Source organism: Dendropsophus ebraccatus, chromosome 9, assembly GCF_027789765.1.
Source record: "Dendropsophus ebraccatus isolate aDenEbr1 chromosome 9, aDenEbr1.pat, whole genome shotgun sequence".
NCBI lineage: Eukaryota > Metazoa > Chordata > Amphibia > Anura > Hylidae > Dendropsophus > Dendropsophus ebraccatus.
The window spans coordinates 17764861-17783210 of NC_091462.1; the positions used below are offsets into that span (position 1 = coordinate 17764861).

Consider the following 18350-nt stretch of genomic DNA (forward strand, 5'->3'; position numbering starts at 1 on the left):
CTGGGTGATGTTCACATTACTAGGTGAAACACAGAAGACAGACAAACACAACAAGAAATAGTCAGGCAGATGTAGGTCAGACCAAAGATAGCAGAACGGTACAAGAATGGACTAGACAAAGAGGTCAGAATTCCAAGCAATCCAATCCAATATAAAACGCTAGTTCAAGCTACAAGAGCACAAGTGGACTTCTTATGAGATGTCCATGTCCCGGTCCAGGGCATGATTGAACCTGCCCTTTGACAGCCAGACCACACAGAACAAAGCAGGGACTTTCAGAAACATGCCCCAGAGAATCAATTCTCCACAAATACTGGAGTAGGGCAGGTACTTTCTTGACATTACAGTCACATTAATAAGGTTCATGCATGGGTGGGAGCTTAAACTGGTTTTTCCATTGACATCCATTGTAAAAAAAAAAAAAAAGTTGGTTTTAGCTGACACTATTTTAGTGTCCGTTAAAAAAAACGGTCTTTCTGCGGCCGGAATTCACTGAATTCCGGCTGCAGAAAACTAACCTGTCAGTTTTTTCTGGCGCCGCATGGGATCCCGGCCGGAGCGCATACGATCCATTGAAGATAGGCTATGTTCCACCCCGCAAAACTACGTCCGTAGTTCTGCGGCGAGAACTATGGCCGTAGTTTTACGTAGTGTGAACATAGCCTAAAAGTGCACAGCCAGCATTACTCTATCCAGAGACTAGAGCCCTAATTGGAAATCTCACTTTTTTTTTTTGGAGTTTTTCCTCCAAAAATCAAGTAAAAAAAAGTTGAGTTTTCTAAATTTCTACAATTTCTTTGCGCCGTTGGGAGAATTCATTGCTGAAATGGCCGGTTGAGCAGCCAAAGGGTTGCTTGGAAGTCTTTTCATTAAGTTTCCCCATTGTATCGTCTGCCCTAGATTCCTATACGACATGTGGTATGCTCTTTAAAATATGCATCGCTTTGTATACGTAACATCTAAATTTCTAAAATATTAATCACAGGATTGGTGGAAATAATGATCCTCTATAATAATGGGGATGTTGTTCCTTTCATTTAATTCTTGCATTAATAATAAAAATGAAAGCTCGCAGATCTGTGAAGTTGTCTCCACAGCGTCGTGGAATCACACTCACTTACCCTACATGTTAATAACGCGAGGAGCTGACACTCCAGAAAACAGGCCTGCAAAATAGAGAAAATAAGCTATGACATTTCCTTCCTTCCCCAAAGGAGTAGCTGCCACCAACCAAAGTATCTTCATGAAAGCGCTTTTTGCTTTAGATGCCGAATATTAAGGGAGCAAAACACTTCAGGACAAAGTCTTGTCACCAGATGTTTTTTGCCTGTAATGTATTTGTTAAGTGGTGTTCTCTTAAATAGGTCATTTCAAGTTTTACATTGTGTCAGAGACGTCCGTTATTTCACATTGTTTATTATTATTTTTTTATATATAAATATTCCAATAGTTTTGATACATTGTTGCAACGTTGAAATCGATACTTAATTTGCCTAATAATGAGCTAAATTATCAGCATGCGTCTTATAGATCCGTTCATGTAGATGGATACTGTGCTGATAATTGGCAGAGGGTTCATGGTTGGGTATTTAGAGAATAGACCGTACTTCTCAAAGCTATTGGTGGCGGCTGCAAAGACAAGAGGGTCATTTGCATAACATATGAAGCCCTGAACCAGTAGATACAATAATGCTATGTTCACACTACATAAATTCTGTGGAAATCTCGGGCGGTGAAACTACGGCCGTGATTTCCACGGAACTTACTGTACGTAGTGCGGCAGGCTGAAGGGATCCCGGCTGGAGTGTATACATAGAGTATACACTTCGGTCGGGATCCCTAGCGGTGCAGTAGAAAACTGACATGTTAGTGACGTAGAAAACCATGTTAGTGCACCGGCTCCAGTCGCACGCTCTATAGTGTGCAGTGGGGAGTTCTGATGCGGGCCCGCATGGATGAGCCCACATCACAACTCTGCGGCGCTAAAGATTATGCAGTACCGGCATGAGGTTAGGTGAGGTTGTTTATTATGCCCGTCTGACTTTTTTTTATTGGGACTTCTCCTTTAATGCCAGGACAGGCCGTAAACATCAAAAATAAGACCTTGAATATACTTCTCAAAAAAGACCTTTGCTGTTCACTTGACAGAGGAGTTTCACTACAAATACACTTATATATGTGTAAGGAGGCTGAGGCCGCTGTCGGGATGCTGAAGCTGTCTGTTTCACACAATGTATGTTACTCCCATTGACTAATGGAAGTTCTGTAAACCGTGTTGCACCATGAGTTCAGTTAATAGCTGTCTCTCTTAATTCCCACATACACAGGGTAGGATGAGTACACACAAAGTCCCCAGGAACTAAAGGATTGGGAAATTAAAATTGAACATACTGAATGACATACTGGGGGAGAATCATAAGCCTTCCATACTTGGTACCCCTGGGTTCTATTGTTAATCTAATGTGTGTGGCCAGTTTAAGGTGATACTGCATTTAAAGTGATACTCTACACTTTGTACAGTTTTTAGATGTGATGGAAAATAAAGATGAAATTGAAAAAAAAAAAGTGGAACGCTACACAAATGTAAAAAACAAACAAACAAAAAAAAAACACAGGGGTCTGGGGGGGGGGGGCATTATGGCATTATCAAGGGATACTTACCTGTCCATGTGCCTCTGCAGCCACAGCCTGCTACTCCTGGTCCCTGGCGCTCTTCTGGATCTTCCAGTCCTGTGAAGTCACAACCCGGCTCAGAAATTCCCACTCAGTCAGTCAGTGACTGAGGTGGAACATCTCTGCAGTCGCTGACTGGTTGAGCAGGTAGTTCCTGCCAGGTCATGATGGCAGAGGAAGTCAGGAGAAAAGGAGACCTGAGGCAGTGGGGGGCACTGGGACTGGTAAGTATCCTTTGATTGATATGTTCCCACCACCCCCTGCCCTCCATAATTTTTTACATTTCCTGGAGTTCTCCTTTAAGGCTCTCCTTTAAGGAAACATGAGTCCCCATGACCTAATAGCTATCTAACAGTGTCAGCAATTTGGAACCTGAAAGCTACTCTGATTCATTGTAAGTTAGGCAGCTTTTATTTTGGTTGATATAATACTAGTCAGCTGTCTGTCTGTTTGTGTGTCTATCTATCTATCTATCTATCTATCTATCTATCTATCTATCTATCTATCTATCTATCTATCTATCTATCATTATCTATCTATCTCCTATCTATCTATCTATTATCTATCTATCTATCTATCTATCTATCTATCTATCTCCTATCTATCTATCTATCTATCTATCTATCTATCTATCTAGAAAACTTGTATATTGGAGCTGCACTACCGTATATCACGAGGTGGGTGCCAGCGGGTGGCCGAGACCACGGTTTCAACTTGAATATATGTAGAAATCCCTGCAGCACTCCGGATTAGCAAAAATAAACGTGGTTTATTGCATAGTGTAACAGCACAAAATAGTCAAAAGCGACGTTTCAACGACCTCCGTCGTCTTTTTCAAGCGGAGGTCGTCGAAACGTCGCTTTTGACTATTTTGTGCTGTTACACTATGCAATAAACCACGTTTATTTTTGCTAATCCGGAGTGCTGCAGGGATTTCTACATATATCTATCTATCTCTCTCCTATCTATCTATCTATCTATCTATCTATCTATCTATCTCCTATCTATCTATCTATCTATCTACCTATCTATCTATCTATCTATCTATCTATCTATTATCTATCTATCTATCTATCTCCTATCTATCTATCTATCTATCTATCTATCTATCTATCTATCTATCTATCTATCTTCTATCTATCTATCTATCTATCTATCTTCTATCTATCTATCTATCTATCTATCTATCTCCTATCTATCTATCTATCTATCTATCTCCTATCTATCTATCTATCTATCTATCTATCTATCTATCTATCTATCTTCTATCTATCTATCTATCTATCTATCTATCTATCTATCTCATATCTATCTATCTCATATCTATCTATCTCTCTCTTTTTAACATTAATGAGTTTTCCTCATGTTTCTCGGCCTGTTTGTTCCCTATCTTACTCATTACTGTATTCTCCATTCCCCTCATACATACCCCAGCCATACATAATGTTTTCCTTTTTAATTTCTTTTAATTAATGAATTGAGTCCAGACAACTGCAGGCAGAAGATTACTGGGGACCTGAGAACAGAGCCTGGTGGACCTGTGGACAGGGTTGTGATAGAGAAGGTCTGGGTATGAGCTCCGATGATAAATAACAGGTTGGCTGCTTGTAATGGTCACTGCCTATAGGGTCAATTAGCAGCAGGAGAAGGAAAGAGCCTAATGAATTTCGAGTTTGTGGTTGGACATTAATTGGAAAAGTTTTAGCTTCTTGCATTGGTTAATTAATGTTTTTCTTTGTTGCTTAAAACTATTTTTTTTTTATATTCATCCTCTTTTTCAGATCTCTCGTCATCGAAGGAATCACTCTCAACACTATGTGACTGACAGCCTCATCCAGAAAGGTCTTCTAGTAAGTGTTTAATGCTAATGAGTTCAGCGATCTGAATGTGTTACTTGGCTGTGCTATTGATGTTGTTATAATTATTATTAATAGAATCTGATTACGCTGCTATTTACTGTTGATTATAAATGGCCCCTCGCGATCATTAAAGGAAGAATGACGCTCTCTGGACTTTTCAGGGTAAACTGTTCTGGACATAAGGATTGGCACTAGTTTCTGCCATTATATATCTTACATCATTTTTCACCAGTTTTCCCCTTTGCACATTACACCCCTATTTTTCAGTTGTCTCAGAACTAATAGTTGAGACTGACAGCAATGCTGTCCCCAAGCACTATGCATAAAGGAAAGGAGATCCTGTTCTTCTGTATCTCTATATTAAATATACTGTATATGAACTCATTTATCGTCAGTTTTCTCCTTTGTAGATTCAATCTCTATGTTCAGTGTCTAGTAAACCTATAGTGGGGCCTAATATCTATGATGTCCCCCAAGCTCTATATACAAAGGAGAGGAGATCCTGTATATATATATATATATACTGTATATATATATATATATATATATATATATATATATATATATATATACTGTATATATATATATATATATATATATATATATATATATATATAAAACCAGTTTTCCCTTTTGCAGATTTAGGCTAGGTTCACACTATTATTCGCGGCCGGACATATACGTATGAAACTCCGGCCGGGACTTTACGCAAGTTGCGGCCGGATACGTACGGACCGCGAACTTACGCCCGTAGTGTACTTACGCTTCCCGAGCGCTCTTCGTAGCGATCTAACAGCGGTCTTTTACAGATCCATTTGGATCGGAACAAAAAGCTGGCAAAATGAAGAAATCACCACTACGTACGGGACCGCATGTTACGCTACGGGCGTAAGTTACAGCATTTCCGTCCGGAAACAATGGTCTGGTTCATTTTTTACGGCGCCGCATACGGGCGTAAGTTCGTACGTAGTGTGAACTGTGCGCACGTAGATCGTATACTTTCCATTGTACGCAAACTACGTAAGTTTCCGGCCGCTTATTCACGGAACGCGCTACGGCCGGAAACTTACGTAGTGTAAACGTAGCCCCAATCTCTATGTTCAGTCTCTCCTGAACTCCTTATGTCCTCTATATTTCTATGGCCCAGCCTCAGAGGCAGGAGGATAGCCTTTACACTGCACACATATAGAATATGGGATCCTGCTCCCCTGTATCTCTATGTGTGGTGAGCCCCCGGATGATGTTGTAGCGGTGGGACGGCCGGTCACTTGCTAGATGGAAGTTTGACTCCACTTCTATGGTGGATGGCCAAGATACCGCCGAGCCTTAGGGTTTTGTCACGTGACGCCAGTGCCTGGTGGGCACACAGGTGTGTTGGTAGGGCCTGCTTTTAAAGTGTAAGGCCGGTACCCTTTTCCCCTGTGGTCTGTGTCCTGTCGGGTTGCTGCAGGGTCCCTTGGGATAGTGTAGTCACAGGTGGCCAGAGCGGTGTAATAACCCTCCCGAATAGTGTTAGGACCCGCCACCCACAAATAGGAGAAATGTCCCTAGGTTGCAGTGTAAGTGCTGTGCAGGTGGTAGCCAGTAATCACAGACTCAGGTGATAATGTTGACTTGGTTTATTACTTGTTTATGTGCAGCAGGGAATACAACGAATCTTGATATACACTTGATACAGTTGCAATAAATACTCGAACATAGAACCACCAGATCTGTGTGATAAGTGCTGAGTAGGATGTAGTAGAATGGATAAGGTTGTACTGAGGTAGTGTAGTAGAGAGGAGAGTGCCGTGAGAGTCTCAACCCAAGTAGTAATGTGCTCTGCCGGGAGGTTGTAGTGCATAGAAGAATACTTGTAGAAGAAGAAGAAGGGGAAGAAGAAACAACCCCTGCCTGCGTTTTGACCTTTCCTATAGTCTTCACACCACCTTATGCCCACTAGCTTTGGCGGAACTGTATCAATGGGTGACACAGGCCCCAGACCCTGTTACTTGTGATGAGCGGAATGGTCAGAATTTTCTGAGTACACCCGCGCTGCGAGATGGAGTCTATAGACTTTCAGTAACTTTGCTCCACCCGGATCAGTTCCTAGCTCTTTGGCTCTTTTAGGGATACTGTCCTGCACTGTAGTTACTCCAAGTCCTCAGTGTGGGTTGAGGTGATCTGTTGATAGTCGTCTCTGGAAGGGTTTAGCAGGGCATCACACAGCGTGTTTAATGGTTTAAGAAAGAGGTTTGTAAGCAGGCTCTGTCCTGTGTCCTACCCATGCGGGGTACTAACTAAGACTACAACTGTTAAGGGACCTGGCAGAGGGCCAGGGCCCAGGTAGAACCACGGTGGAGAGCTATCTGAGCTGCGTCCTTTCTCCACCGAAGCTCAGCTAAGACTCCTCTTTCACCCAAGGGACTAACTTCCTACCCAGCGTGTAAGATGCGCTGTGGTTGGGTGGAAAGAGTGCAATAGAAGAGTGGAAAGGAGAATGGTGATAGGACAGAAAAAAGGAAAGATCCTACTGACCAAAAGAATCTGGTACAGCTTCCATACTTTAGTTATACAATACAGTAACATCTAGTGGTCATATTTAGTAATACTGCAGCTGCAACAAGACCACACAAAAGTACAGACTTTTACAAAGGGTGTGAATAGGAGAAACACCCATAGTGGGACAGCACATATGACACCCTCAGAAATAACAGCACAATGAAGGACATTATAGACCAGTACCAAGCAATATAAGCTGTAAATCTAGCACTGTGATGAGACAAAACACTCACTTCAAGCTGCTGGAACATTTCACAGTTTCTCTCTATTTCCGTCTATCTCCAACTACCTTCCCTTCTCTTCATTACTCTTTCCACTCTGTAACATGATCCCTCAGTGAACTAACTTATCCAAGGACAGATTTAAGTAGGTTTTTACTGCCTCAACCGAGTGGTGTTAAAGGGGTAGTACCAGCTGACAGGGGGGAGGTCTAACTGCCGAAGCCCCCGCCCCATATCTTGAGAACATGAACCCCAATCTTTTGTTAAAATGGAGCTGCAGGTCAAGTATGAGCCCCATCGCTCCATCTATTTGCTACGAGCGTTGCCAAAAACAGCCAAATTCTTTTCTCAGATGTTTCTGCGGCTCGCATAAGAATTAATAGGGTAGCAGCACGGATATGCAACATATTGCTCCCTTCTAAGGTGAGACTAGGGCCCCCTTTTCCCGCGATCATGGGGAGCCCCAGAGGTTGAAACACCACCGATCAGCTAGTCGACCTCTATACTAGATGAATAACTTTATCCAATGAGACTATCCCTTTAAGTAACTTAAACACTTTAACGTTCCATACTTCAATTGATGATTTTAAAGTATCACTGTTGTTTAATTTTTTTATTTTTTTTTTTGCAGAAATCAATAGTACAGGTGATTGTAAGAAACTTTGTAATTGGGTTTATTAGCCGAAATGCATTTTTATTATGAAAAAGCAGTTTGAAGCTCTCCCCCTGTCTTCATGGTTTTCTATGGAGACGGGAGGGGCGGAGGGAGATCAGTCACCAAAACAGGACAACAAAGACTTAAATTACAGCTACATCACTGGACTATCGTCTCTGACATCAGCACTGACCTCTCTGACCTCTGAATACTGGATTTCACACAGGTCCTACTGTGTAATCCTTTGATCTCTGCTGGCGACTAATCTCCCTCCTCCCCCCTCCCCTCTCCATAGATTACACAGGGCTCGACTGTAAAAGAGCTGAGATTTCCTGATAATGAGCAGTGAATGAGAGAGAGGAGAGGGGGGACCTGGGGAAAGTCTTTTTGAATGCAGATAATGCCATATTTGTCTAATAAATTGAATTTAATAGTAAAAACGGAGAAAGAATGGGGGGAAAAGAAAAACGTCCGCTGTTTCCAAAAGACGTCCGAAAATAATGATCCTGTTCATTATTTTGACGCCCGCGACAAAAACGTCTGTTATTCAATACATTGTGCGCATTAGACGTCTGTCTTCCCATTGACTTCAAAGCATTGCCATTGCTGTCAGTTAAATCTAGGCAAAAATGGACGTTATTTTAAATATGAAAATCGGGTGCCTTTTCAATTTTTTGGACGTTGTGTGAACATAGCCATACCGTGCTGTAAAAAAATTGATTCAATGACAAATTCAGCTCTGCTACATCTATTAAAAAAAAATTAAATGCCTGGTTAATAAAATATTCAGAGATAACTTTACTGTAATTATACAAATGAATTCCGGAGCGGTTCTCAGATTACTAGAAACAATTTGACTGTTTATTCTTTGTATCTAATTGTTTCAGTGAAACATATCAGGTCGCCTTAAGGAGATTTTCCTGGTTATTTTTTTTTAACCTTCCCTCAGCTGGAAAGATGCAAGTAGGGCAACAATTTAAAGAAATGATGCAGATTCTTCCAGGCAGGTTGAATGCTACACAAAAAAAGGAAGCTCTGCAGAACATGTGCAGATTACTGACAATCCCGGCATCTGTCTAATGAAGCTCTGCCAGGCTATTTTGATACATTTTTAGATTCTAATAAAGGGGAACAAGACATGAACTGTGCTCTGTGGAAAGTGCGAATGTATCTCCGGGCGGCTCAGCAGAAATAAAAGTATTTAGTAGTTATTTTGCAACTCTAATAGAGAACATTGTTAGTTTGTTCTTGCCAGGAGTTTGTTGCCTACGAATCACTGCGGGAATCAGTAACTACAGCTGGTTACTTGGCTATAATAATGTCACGGTAGTTTGCAGGGTATAAAAGTACGGATGTGCCAGTATAAAGGTGTGTGGTGGTTAAGGACCTAGGGGAGACATGGGCAATAGGTCCTAGAGGAGAGGTGGATGTTGTGACCTAGAGGAGAGCTGGACGTTGTATCCTAGAGGAGGGGTGGATGTTGTATCCTACAGGAGAGGAGGACATTGTATCCTAGAGAAGTGGACATTGTATCCTAGAAGAGAGGAGGACATTGTATCCTAGAGGAGAGGAGGACATTGTATCCTAGAGGAGAGGAGGACATTGTATCCTAGAGGAGAGGAGGACATTGTATTCTAGAGAGGTGGACATTGTATCCTAGAGGAGAGGAGGACATTGTATCCTAGAGGAGAGGAGGACATTGTATCCTAGAGAGGTGGACATTGTATCCTAGAGGAGAGGAGGACATTTTATCCTAAAGGGGAGAAGGATATTGTATCCTAACCGAGAGGTGGACATTGTGTCCTAAGGAAGAGGTAGATGGTGTGTCCTAAGGAAGAGGTGGATGGTGTGTCCTAAGGAAGAGGTAGATGGTGTGTCCTAAGGAAGAGGTGGTTGGTGTGTCCTAAGGAAGAGGTGGTTGGTGTGTCCTAAGGAAGAGGTGGTTGGTGTGTCCTAAGGAAGAGGTGGATAGTGTGTCCTAAGGAAGAGGTGATTGGTGTGTCCTAAGGAAGAGGTGGTTGGTGTGTCCTAAGGAAGAGGTGGATAGTGTGTCCTAAGGAAGAGGTGGATAGTGTGTCCTAAGGAAGAGGTGGACATTGTGTCCTAAGGAAGAGGTGGATAGTGTGTCCTAGAGTAGAGGTGGACGTTGTGATCTAGAGGAGAGCTGGTAGTTGTATCCCAGAGGAGAGGAGGACATTGTATCCTAAAGGGGAGAAGGACTTTGTATCCTAATGGAGAGGTGGACAGTGTATCCTAAGGAAGAGGTGGATAGTGTGTCCTAGAGTAGAGGTGGACGTTGTGATCTAGAGGAGAGCTGGTAGTTGTAGCCTAGGGGAGAGGAGGACATTGTATCCTAGGGGAGAGGAGGACATTGTATCCTAGAGGAGAGGATGACATTGTATCATAGAGGAGAGGAGGACATTGTATCCTAGAGGAGAGGAGGACATTGTATCCTAAAGGGAAGAAGGACATTGTATCCTAATGGAGAGGTGGACAATGTATCCTAGAGGAGTGGTTGATGTTGTTTTCTAGAGGGGAGGTGGACATTGTATCCTAAGGCTATGTTCACACTACGTAAAACTACGGCCGTAGTTTTGCGGGGTGGAACATAACCTTACATTCAATGGGATCCCGGCCGGAGCGTTAACACATCGTATACGCTCCGGCCGAAATCTATGCAGCACCGCAAATAACTGACAGGCCGAGTACCGGCCGAGATGATCCGGCCAGAGACTGGCCGTTCCGTGACCCGGCCGGGGTCACGGAACGGCCGGTCTCTTACGTAGTGTGAACATAGCCTAAAGTGGTGGATAACGCGTCCTAGAGCAAAGGTGAGTATTGTGTCCTAAAAGAGTGACAAACAATTTGTCCTAGAGCAGAAGTGGACATCATGTACAACACAAATGGTGAATGATGTCTACTAGATTAGAGAAGGACATTGTACCCTAAAGCTGAGGTATACATTGTGTCCTAGCAGAGAGGTGGACAATGTATCCTAGAGGAGAGGTGGACATTTTATTCCATAGGGAAGTTGGATAAAGTGTCCTATAGGAGTGTGTGTGTGTGTGTGTGTGTGTGGATAATATGTCCTACATGAGTGGTATGTGTAACATGTTAAAAAAAATGAAATATATATTATTTTCAGGTGTGGTTATAGTAATGAATGTTTCTTGCATTAACAGGTAAATCAGAACAAAGAAGGAATTTTAAATAAAACCAAAATATCAGACAAAGGAAAGAAATTAAGGTAATGGCTGATCCCAATTCCGTATAGTAACCTAGAACTTTCATCACCTACAGATCTCTCCATTCTTACTCTTCTTCCATTACATTTCTTGAGGACAGAGATGAGCAAATCGATTCAATATGAGTTCGATTTTGTCTGAAACGCACAAAGAAAAATCAGTTTGGAATTAAAACTTTTAGTGACTATAAGAACCTTTGTATTGTATCTTAGCATAGAAAAACTGCCTGTTTGTCCTTATATCAGGCTCCATTCATGATCCCTCCTTTCTCCTTACTGCATCATTCATGCTGAAAAATAGCTCTAACCAGTCTTGAGAGAGGAGACACACTCAGCTCTCTGAGGGATCAGATTACATGCTGTACATATAAGTTTATGAGAAGGGAAGAGAATGCTGGAGTAAGCTATGTAAGTGCTGTAGAGAAACTGCATGAACTTTTATTGAGGATTGTATCTTACTCTAGGGTTGAATCCACGGCTTACACTGCTTAGTACTGCTCTATAATGTCTCCATGCTGGTGAAGGTATGCTATAGCAATATTGGGAGCAGAATACCCTATTTTATTTGTGTGCAGTGTATAAGACATTGGGGAGGTTAGGCTCCACTCACTTAATTAGGGACAACTGGGCATCATTAAAGGGGTACTCCGGTTATGTAAAGATCTCAAGTCTTCAAGCACTCATCAGCTGCTGTATGTCCTGCAGGAAGTGGTGTATTCTTTCCAATTTGGCACAGTGCTCTCTGCTGCCACCTCTGTCCATGTCAGAAACTTTCCAGAGCAGCAGCAAAATCATAGAAAACTTCTCCTGCTCTGGACAGTTCCTGACATGGACAGAGGTGGCAGCAGAGAGCACAGTGTCGGACTGGAGAGAATACACCACTTCCTGCAGGACAGACAGCAGCTGATAAGTACTGGAAGACTTGAGATTTTTAAACAGAAGTAAATTACAAACCTATGTAACTTTCAGAAACCAGTTGATTTGGAAGAAAAAGATTTTTGCCGGAGTACCCCTTTAAGTTATTTTATGCACGAGATGTATCCACCTCCTTTCAATTGTGCAGCTTATATACAGTAAACCATATGTCACACACATAAGAAATGACAGGTCCTCTAAGCGACTATAACGGTATAATGTAAATAGAGCATTTTCTTGATTTTTTAATGGTTAATTTCATTCCTTGAAATCCTTAAAAGGAATATAATAAACGTGATATCAATTATTAAAGATGATTTAAAAGGCGAGTAATTACCGATGGCGGCCATAAATACCGTTATACTGATTCATTCCCGGTTATAATCGGCCTCCAGTATACATTATGGACAGTGCACCTTGGAGCTGATCTATCAAAGGTTGTAGTTAAGAGACAAAAAAAAGGGGCGATTTGCATAATGTTTGCATAATGACTCAATTTCCCCATATTAGATGCAATGACATAACATTTCTGATATCGTAATGCTGCCTCATAAATTGACTCCATGTCATTATGCAAAATAATGCAAATGATCTCATTTTGGTACAGTAGTTGCTGCGGAGCCGGGCGGGTGATGGAATGACCCTCATCACAGAGGGCAAGAAAAGAAACTACCTGATATAAATGACTTCATAAGACTAGAAAGAGGAGAATGAGGAAGGAATACGTTACCTTACAGACTCCAGATGATGTCTTAGCGTCTGGATAGACGGGATCGGGAACAGTCTCAGGCCCCAAGTAGTCATCAGTCTGGTGTATAAGGTTATCCTAGCTACCTGCCCCATATATGTATCTATCTACCCACCTTAAACCATGTAAACAGTGACTCCACAAGCAGAATAGTGAATGCAGCTCTGGAGTATAATACAGGATGTAACTCAGGATCAATACAGGATCAGTAATGTCATGTATGTACACAGTCACCTCACCAGCAGAATAGTGAGTGCAGCTCTGCAGTATAATACAGGATGTAACTCAGGATCAGTACAGGATCAGTAATGTAATTTACACAGTGACCCCACCAGCAGAATAGTGAGTGAAGCTCTGGAGTATAAGGCTATGTTCACACATTGTATGACACCGGCCGTGGTACTGACAGGTTCTCTGCGGCCGCTATTCAATGAAGCAGCAGAATAGTGAGTGCAGCTCTGGAGTATAATACAGGATGTAGGTCAGGATCAGAACAAGGATAGGCGACAGGGGACAGGGGACAGGGGACCCCCCCCCCGAGGATCCATGTATCGAGGCCCTGACTTTGTTGTTATGAGGAAAGCCACCAGTCGGCGGGTGTCCCTCGGCTCTATTTATTCTCTATGGAGCCACCGACAGAGCAGAGTGCTGTACTTTTCAAATTGGATAAATGCTTTAATGTATTGTATTTACAAAGATACCCATCTTATTGTTTGACTTACCTATAGGCTATCTATAGGTGACTTGTACAATAATGTTCCAGGAGTGACATGCCCTGTAAGAGCCGAGCCATCCTCCATGACTACACTGTATGCTGTTACTGAGCTCACAAGCTGTTACCATCTCGTGTGTTCTGTGTCTTTACTAGTTTGTCCTTGCTGTACAGCGGCTGATTATTTCTTTCTCATACACTAAGCACATTCCCCCTCAGGTAGCAGCTTTCACCTGTCCTCCTGTTGTCACATTATATTATCCTGTCTCTTTATGCTTCTCTTCATTTACTCCTTCTATACACCAGTTATCATTTCCTCCATTCTACTTCCCTCATATCATCTATTCTATTCCATGCAAATTGTGTTTGTTTTATAGGGAAATAGTTACAGAGTATTGATAAATATAAATTATCTATTACAGATATTGTTTTATTTCCTAAGTGCCTGTTTTCCTTATTACTCCATGCCATATGAATCACCAGGATTGAGATACAATGATATGTTCACATTATACAACTGCATACACCTACATACATACACATGCATACATATACCTACATACACCTACATACAGATTTATACATACACCTACATACACATTTATACATACACCTACATACACATTCATACATATACCTACATACATACACCTAAATACACATGCATTCATATACCTAGATACATACATACGCATGCATACATACACCTACATACATACATTCATACATACACCTACATACATTTGCATACATACACATGCATACATATATACACCTACATACACATGCATACATATATACACATGCATACATACACCTACATACACATGCATACATATACCTACATACATACATACATACATACACACACACACCTACATACACATACATACATACATACACCTACATGCATAAGCCTACATACATACACATGCATACATTTACCTACATACACATGCATACATACTTACATACATACATGCATACACACATCTACATACATACATACATACATACATACACACCAGCATACACCTACATAAATACATACATACATATGCATACATACACATACATACACACACCTACATATACATACACATACATACATACATGCATACATACATCTACATACACATACATACACCTACATATACATGCATATACACATACATACACACAGCTACATATACATATATACGCATGCATACATACATACATACATACATACACATGCATATATACATGCACCTGCATCTACATATATACACACACCTACATATACACATACATACATACATAAATACACACACCTACGTACACCTAAATGCATAAATACATACACATACATACACCTACATATACATACATATACATACATACACACAGCTACATATACATATATACACATGCACATATACATGCACCTACACCTACATACATACATACATACATATGCATATATATACACACACACACACACACACACACCTACGTACACCTAAATGCATAAATACACACACACACACATACGTACACCTACATACACTTACGTACATAACCTTTACAATGACTTTTTTGTATCTTTAATAAAAACTGAACCTATCAAACCCTTTTAAGACTTAACCTTCTCTTTAAATCAAAGGAAAAACTGGACTACGACATATGCTGTACTCTCAGCAGAGAGGTTGGAGTTCTATAAGGACGCCAAGGAGCTGACAGCAAATTTGGTCAGTGCACATTGACTTTCCTCCATCATGTGTGAATGTGTATGTTGTCTATGTTGTTATGACAAAACATTTTTATGACGAGGGGGGGGGGGTCACACAATGTTTACTCTCTACCACATTACTTCTACTTATTACTCCTGTAAAGAGAAATGGTGACATGATTTGTGTTTCGTGACCTTATCGCAACCCTGGTTGCACCTCATAATTTGCTATATAAAATATAAATAATAATTCTGGGCAGTTGTACAATGGTTACATATATAAATATTTCAAGTGCAACTTGTAATTGGGCACTGGCAATGAACCGACTGTGCTAGACAACTGGTGGGGCTTTGTCCCATGTGAAAGGGCCAGCGATCAGCTGACAAGAAAGAAAATGGTGGTTTATTAGCTGATTGAATCTTGCAGCCAATAAAATCATTGTTCTTGACTGCATATTGCTCTCTGAAAACAAGAAATGTGCAGGCAATAAAGAGAAGTTTAAATGGGTTTCAAGGAAAAATCACAGCTACTTACTTGCAAAAACAGTGCCACCCCTGTCCCCAGGTTGTGTGTGGTATTAAATTTCAGCTCCGGTCTTTTTTTTTTAAAGCCAGAATAACCCCTTTAAAAGCCCATAGGAATGTTTAAGTGATTGTTTGTGTAACCCAGCCGGCTGTTTAGAGAAGTGCTTCTCAAATCCAGTTCTCAGGCCTCACCAACAGGCAGGGCCGCTTTAACCAGAGGGCAAAAGGTGCACGTGCACCGGGCCCACTGGTTAAAGGGCCCCCTCGAGCAGGCTGGCCGTTGCTATGTGCGACCTCCGGCCACCAGCCTGTCAGGGGGGAGAGTTTACTACAACTTTTTTCACAATGTACAAAGACCGGCTTATATCTCTCACATTTTAATGTCATTGTTTCATAACTATGTACTGTGTAACTGTGTAATTGGTTGATGTTCCTACTCTTCGACAACCTCTGCCCCCCCACACACACCTATTCCTGTTGCCCCCTCCTCACCTCCCCATTCCACTTATCCCCTACCTACTCTACCCTACCCATCATTGTATATTGTCTTTATGTTATGAAATGCAATAAAAACATATAAAAAAAATATATATATATATATATAGACAGGAGGGGAGCAAGGGTGTTTGATGGAAGGCTCAGATAAGGAGGTACAGATTAGGAGTTAGCATGCTGGGACAGTGCATGTATACCCTACGGGACCAGACCAGGGTCAGCACCATAGTGGCAGCTGGAAAGAGAATGTGAGCCATGGATAGTGATGAGCGAACATCCTGATGTTCTGTTCGGATCCTAGGAACAAACATTAAAAAAAAAGATTCTGATTGGTTCATGTTCGCCGAACATTCGCAAACAAATAATGAACGTACAATAGAAGCATATGCTTCGGTCTGCGAACATGTGTAGAAATTATCGGTGCAAATCGAAAATTGTGTACGTTTTGGTCTAGAATTACCTACATACATACAGATTATCAGGTGCAAAGCGTAAATTGCGCCGTTGCGTACATTTCGGTTGGGCACATCTCGAGATAAACGTTGGCGTGTTTGAAAATGACCGTTAAAGCAATTCTGATCATCGAAAAAAATTGTTCAAGATCAGCGAACACGAACAATAAGAGTCATGTCCGTATAAACATGTGAACATGTTAGCTCATCACTAGTCATGGACAGGAACCCAATGAGTGTCGGGAGTGTCAGACCGCCATAAGGTTCCAACCACCATAGTTACACAACCACAACAATTAGGCTAGGTTCACACTGCGTTTTCAGCATCCGTTTAATGGATCCGTTTTATGCAAAAAATGGATTGCAAAAAACGGATGCATTTGTGTGCATCCGTTTTTGATCCGTTTTTCCATTGACTTCCATTATAATAGAAAAACGGATCCAAACGGATTTTTTTTACGCACAATAAAGTACTGTTGACACTACTTTTTTGACCGTTAAAAAAGACGGATCCGTTAAACGGATGCTGAAAACACAGTGTGAACCTAGCCTTAGCATAAAGTTGCAACACAACAGTCATAGTTGCCTGCGCAAATGATGTCCAGATAACATTCACCAAAGATACATTAATGGCATAATTAGGGCAGAAGGCAAATTAAATATCAAATCTGACCCCCTCCCCCTTCCTTCCCATAGCCGTAGCCTTCACCATTCCATCTACCGCATCTAACACAACTGTAGGAGCAAGCATTTACAGCAGATTCCTCTTTGTACTTTTTTTTGTATTGTGCCCGAGGAGAGAGCATTGATCTTCGTTTTCCGAGATGTGACAGATAAGTTGTTGAGACAAATCTGGCATGTATTCTTATAGCCTTAGATATAATGCTGTGAAAGTTTACAAACCTCTGTGTGGCATTAAAGGGAGAACAAGTCAATGAGAGGATGATAGTGCAGGGACATAGAGAAACGCGTTTGACAGAGCCCCATTGTGAAGGATACCCAAGGCTGGATGAGACCTGCCATACCTTATTGGAATGATGGCTGCCCGAGAAGGTGATTTTCAAGCTGGAGTCACTTAGAATAAGCCATTTCCTCTTTTGGCAGGTGACAAAGATCAGTTTAGTCCTCGCTGCCAAGAGTATCTGTCATAACGTATCTCTTTCTAATAAATGAAGAAAATATGAAAAACAAAGCAGAAAAGAAAGTGATATTTTTTATTTGTCACTGACTCGAGCGAGGAGAGGACGACTCGCTGTCACAAAGCAAAGTCAGTGGAAATGAACATCAGGCTGCCTCTCCAGATGGGAATAAACTGATTCTGACCGTTTTTGAGTAGGTTATGTAAAGGGAAAACTTTATCGAGGAAAAAAAAAAAATTCAGTAATTTATTTCATTTAGAGCAAATCAACCACATTATATATATATATATATATATATATATATATATATATATATATATTTTTTTTTTTATTTTTTATTTTTTTTTAAATAGTTTTTTTTAATGTACAAATTTTTTATGTTTGCTTTACTTTGCATTTTTGGGGTACTTAAAGAAGCAGTTCACTTTTTATTTTTTCCGCCCCCCCGGGTAGCCGCTGT

General features: G+C 41.1%; 1 protein-coding gene across 1 annotated transcript in view; it reads left to right on the forward strand.

The window, feature by feature from the left end:
* Nucleotides 1–18350, forward strand: part of ARHGAP15 (Rho GTPase activating protein 15) — a 454227-nt gene that overhangs the window by 67291 nt on the left and 368586 nt on the right. The window contains exons 4-6 of the mRNA XM_069985075.1: nt 4455–4523; nt 11132–11196; nt 15214–15298. Coding sequence (XP_069841176.1) covers nt 4455–4523; nt 11132–11196; nt 15214–15298 — 219 coding nt within the window. The remainder of the gene's footprint in view (nt 1–4454; nt 4524–11131; nt 11197–15213; nt 15299–18350) is intronic.